This window comes from Hevea brasiliensis, chromosome 7 (genome assembly GCF_030052815.1).
Source record: "Hevea brasiliensis isolate MT/VB/25A 57/8 chromosome 7, ASM3005281v1, whole genome shotgun sequence".
NCBI classification, from domain to species: Eukaryota; Viridiplantae; Streptophyta; class Magnoliopsida; order Malpighiales; family Euphorbiaceae; genus Hevea; species Hevea brasiliensis.
In genome coordinates, this window is record NC_079499.1 from 95024513 (window position 1) to 95026942 (window position 2430).

Below are 2430 nucleotides of genomic sequence, written 5' to 3' on the forward strand. Positions count from 1 at the left end.
ATTAAGAATTTTAAATTTATAAAAATTTTAAAATTAATTTCAATAATAAAAATATAATTATAATTAATTTTAAAAATAGATGACAATTTAGATAAAGCCATTGTTCTCCATTCATACTTTTATATATAATATAGATTATAAATTATAGATTATAGATAAAATATATAGCTAATTAAATTTAAACCTTTTCTTAGAATTGTAATATCATTACAACAAGATTATGATGCCTAGTTACTTATGCAGATAAATATTGTTTGAGGACCTACATTTTTTGTGTATAAGAAATACAACTACTCTTACTTGGCCTCTCAAGAAATTAAACAACGAACAAAGAATATGTCCTATATATTGCTGAATAAATTCAGCAATAAAATTACAAACTATATAGTAAACAAGCTGGCTCAGTGTCCCTCTCCAGGGCCAGGACCATCCTTATGAATTCGTCCAAAAGACCGCGAATCTGTGTATTTGTTCCCTTGCCCTGGGCTTGGACCCGATTGCTTGATGGCACCAAGAGATAACACATCAAAGAAACCTTTGTCCCAAACCCTTGAACCATCGGATTTCAAGATATTGAGTGGCCGGGCGTCTGACGATGAGCCAAGCAACACGAGAACAAGAACGAGAACAAGCAAGAAGCTGAAGTGCTTGAGGCCTCTAGCCATTTTCTTTCTGATGTATATATAAAAGAACTTGTAAATGTGCAGTATTGATCAAGAGAGGTTGCTGTGTGATGAATGATGAGCTTGTGGTATCTTCCACTCATATATATAGTGCTGGCAAATGGGTAACCCAGAAGAAATTCAACATTCAAAAGGGAATTTGGAAAATTTTCTATACTTGAGTGAAAGGAAACAACAAGGGTGGTTCATGGGGCTGCAGACAGCAAGTAAAAGAGATTGGTCAGCCACTTTGGTCCAATCAAAAAGCCTGACCAGTGACCAAAACCATCGATTTCAAGTGAGCAAATCAAACATTAATATTTGCAAATTCTACTCTACCTAACTATTCAACTACCTATGAGGTGTCTTTCAATTACGGGTCTTGATTTGCATGGAAAATGAATACAATTCCACGTTTAATTTCCAACATATATATGTAGCTTTGGAAGAAAATGAAAGAACTTAGCCAGAATAATCATAGACATACAAAGAACATAAATTCATAAGAAGGAATTGCGTTTCAAAATTACCCATTATCGTTGAATTATCAATGCCCACATTATACTAAGATGGTAGACGTTGAGTTCATGATTCACATAGTGTTTAAGCATATGTTGCGAGTTGTCCCATCATGAAGCACAATAAATCAATCGCATGATTCAAGTTTTTGTTGAATTTTAAGGAGAATAATAATTTTTTATTTAAAAAATTATTTGTAAATTATGTAATTCACTGTCCTTTTGATTTCTCAAACACAAAAATATAAGATAAAATAATTAACTACAAATTTTTAATTACTCAACTAATTAAAAATTGAATATAATTAAATTAATTAATAATGAGATATAAAAGGAATATAAAATAAAAAATTTTGGTGTACTAATATATCATATAATGCTGAGATATTTATTCGTATTATTGGGTCAATGAGAAATTAATTAGGAGCCTCCAATTCACGATGACATCATCAAGAGTCAAAGACAGCTATGGAACCCACGGCACATGGACCAACCCATTGTCAACTCTTTTTAAGGTCAGGGGTAGACTCCCGACTCCTTGCCCATAATCAATGCATCTTAGAAGTTGGAAGTTAGGATTCAGAGAGCTGCCGGCCGCAACTAGACTCAGATTTACCCACGTGTAGTTGTTAGTGATAAGCCTTTGGTGTTGGAACGTATTTAATGAATCGACTTTTTACTCTAATATTGAGATTAAAATTATTTCTATTTTTTGTTGTAGATGAATAGATCGTGAATTATCTGTATTTTTAACATATTGAAATTACCTCAATTATTAATATGATAATTTTTTTTTCCTTAAGAGTAAAAAAAAAAACCTTTATTATGAAATTTCATATTTTATTATAATTTATTTATTTTTTAAAAAATATATAATCTATTTAATTTGCTTTTGAAAAGACGAAAATAAAAAGTAAAAAAAGAGAGGGTTTGCCGTTTGGTTTGAAATGTGCCATCCAAATTCAATAAAATGAGGGGACCGAAAGACTAAACATCGGCCACCTTTGAATTTGGCTCGGGACCAGTGCCTTGAAGGAGTGGAAAGAACATGAAGCACGTGCCCTCTGTCCTCGTGCCATGCGTCAGACTCGTCTCCCACGCTATTCTTTTGGCTAAAGCCATGCTGGGCGGGCAGCTTTTGGATTTCAATTTTCAATAGAAACGGCTAATAAGGACATGTATAATTTTCGTTCAAAAACAAGGACATATAAAATTTATTATTTATTTTATTATTTAAATAGATTTATAAT

At 32.0% G+C, this 2430-nt stretch overlaps 1 protein-coding gene across 1 annotated transcript; it reads right to left on the minus strand.

The window, feature by feature from the left end:
- Positions 1–401: 401 nt before the first annotated feature.
- Positions 402–665, minus strand: LOC110669565 (PAMP-induced secreted peptide 2-like). The gene has a single exon (XM_021831278.2). The coding sequence runs from the start codon at positions 663–665 to the stop codon at positions 402–404; it is 264 nt and encodes an 87-aa protein (XP_021686970.2).
- Between the last annotated feature and the right edge of the window lie 1765 nt (positions 666–2430).

Coding starts and splice junctions, on each gene's coding strand:
- LOC110669565 (XM_021831278.2), bottom strand. CDS start 665: ATGGCTAGAGGCCTCAAGCACTTCAGCTTCTTGCTTGTTCTCGTTCTT.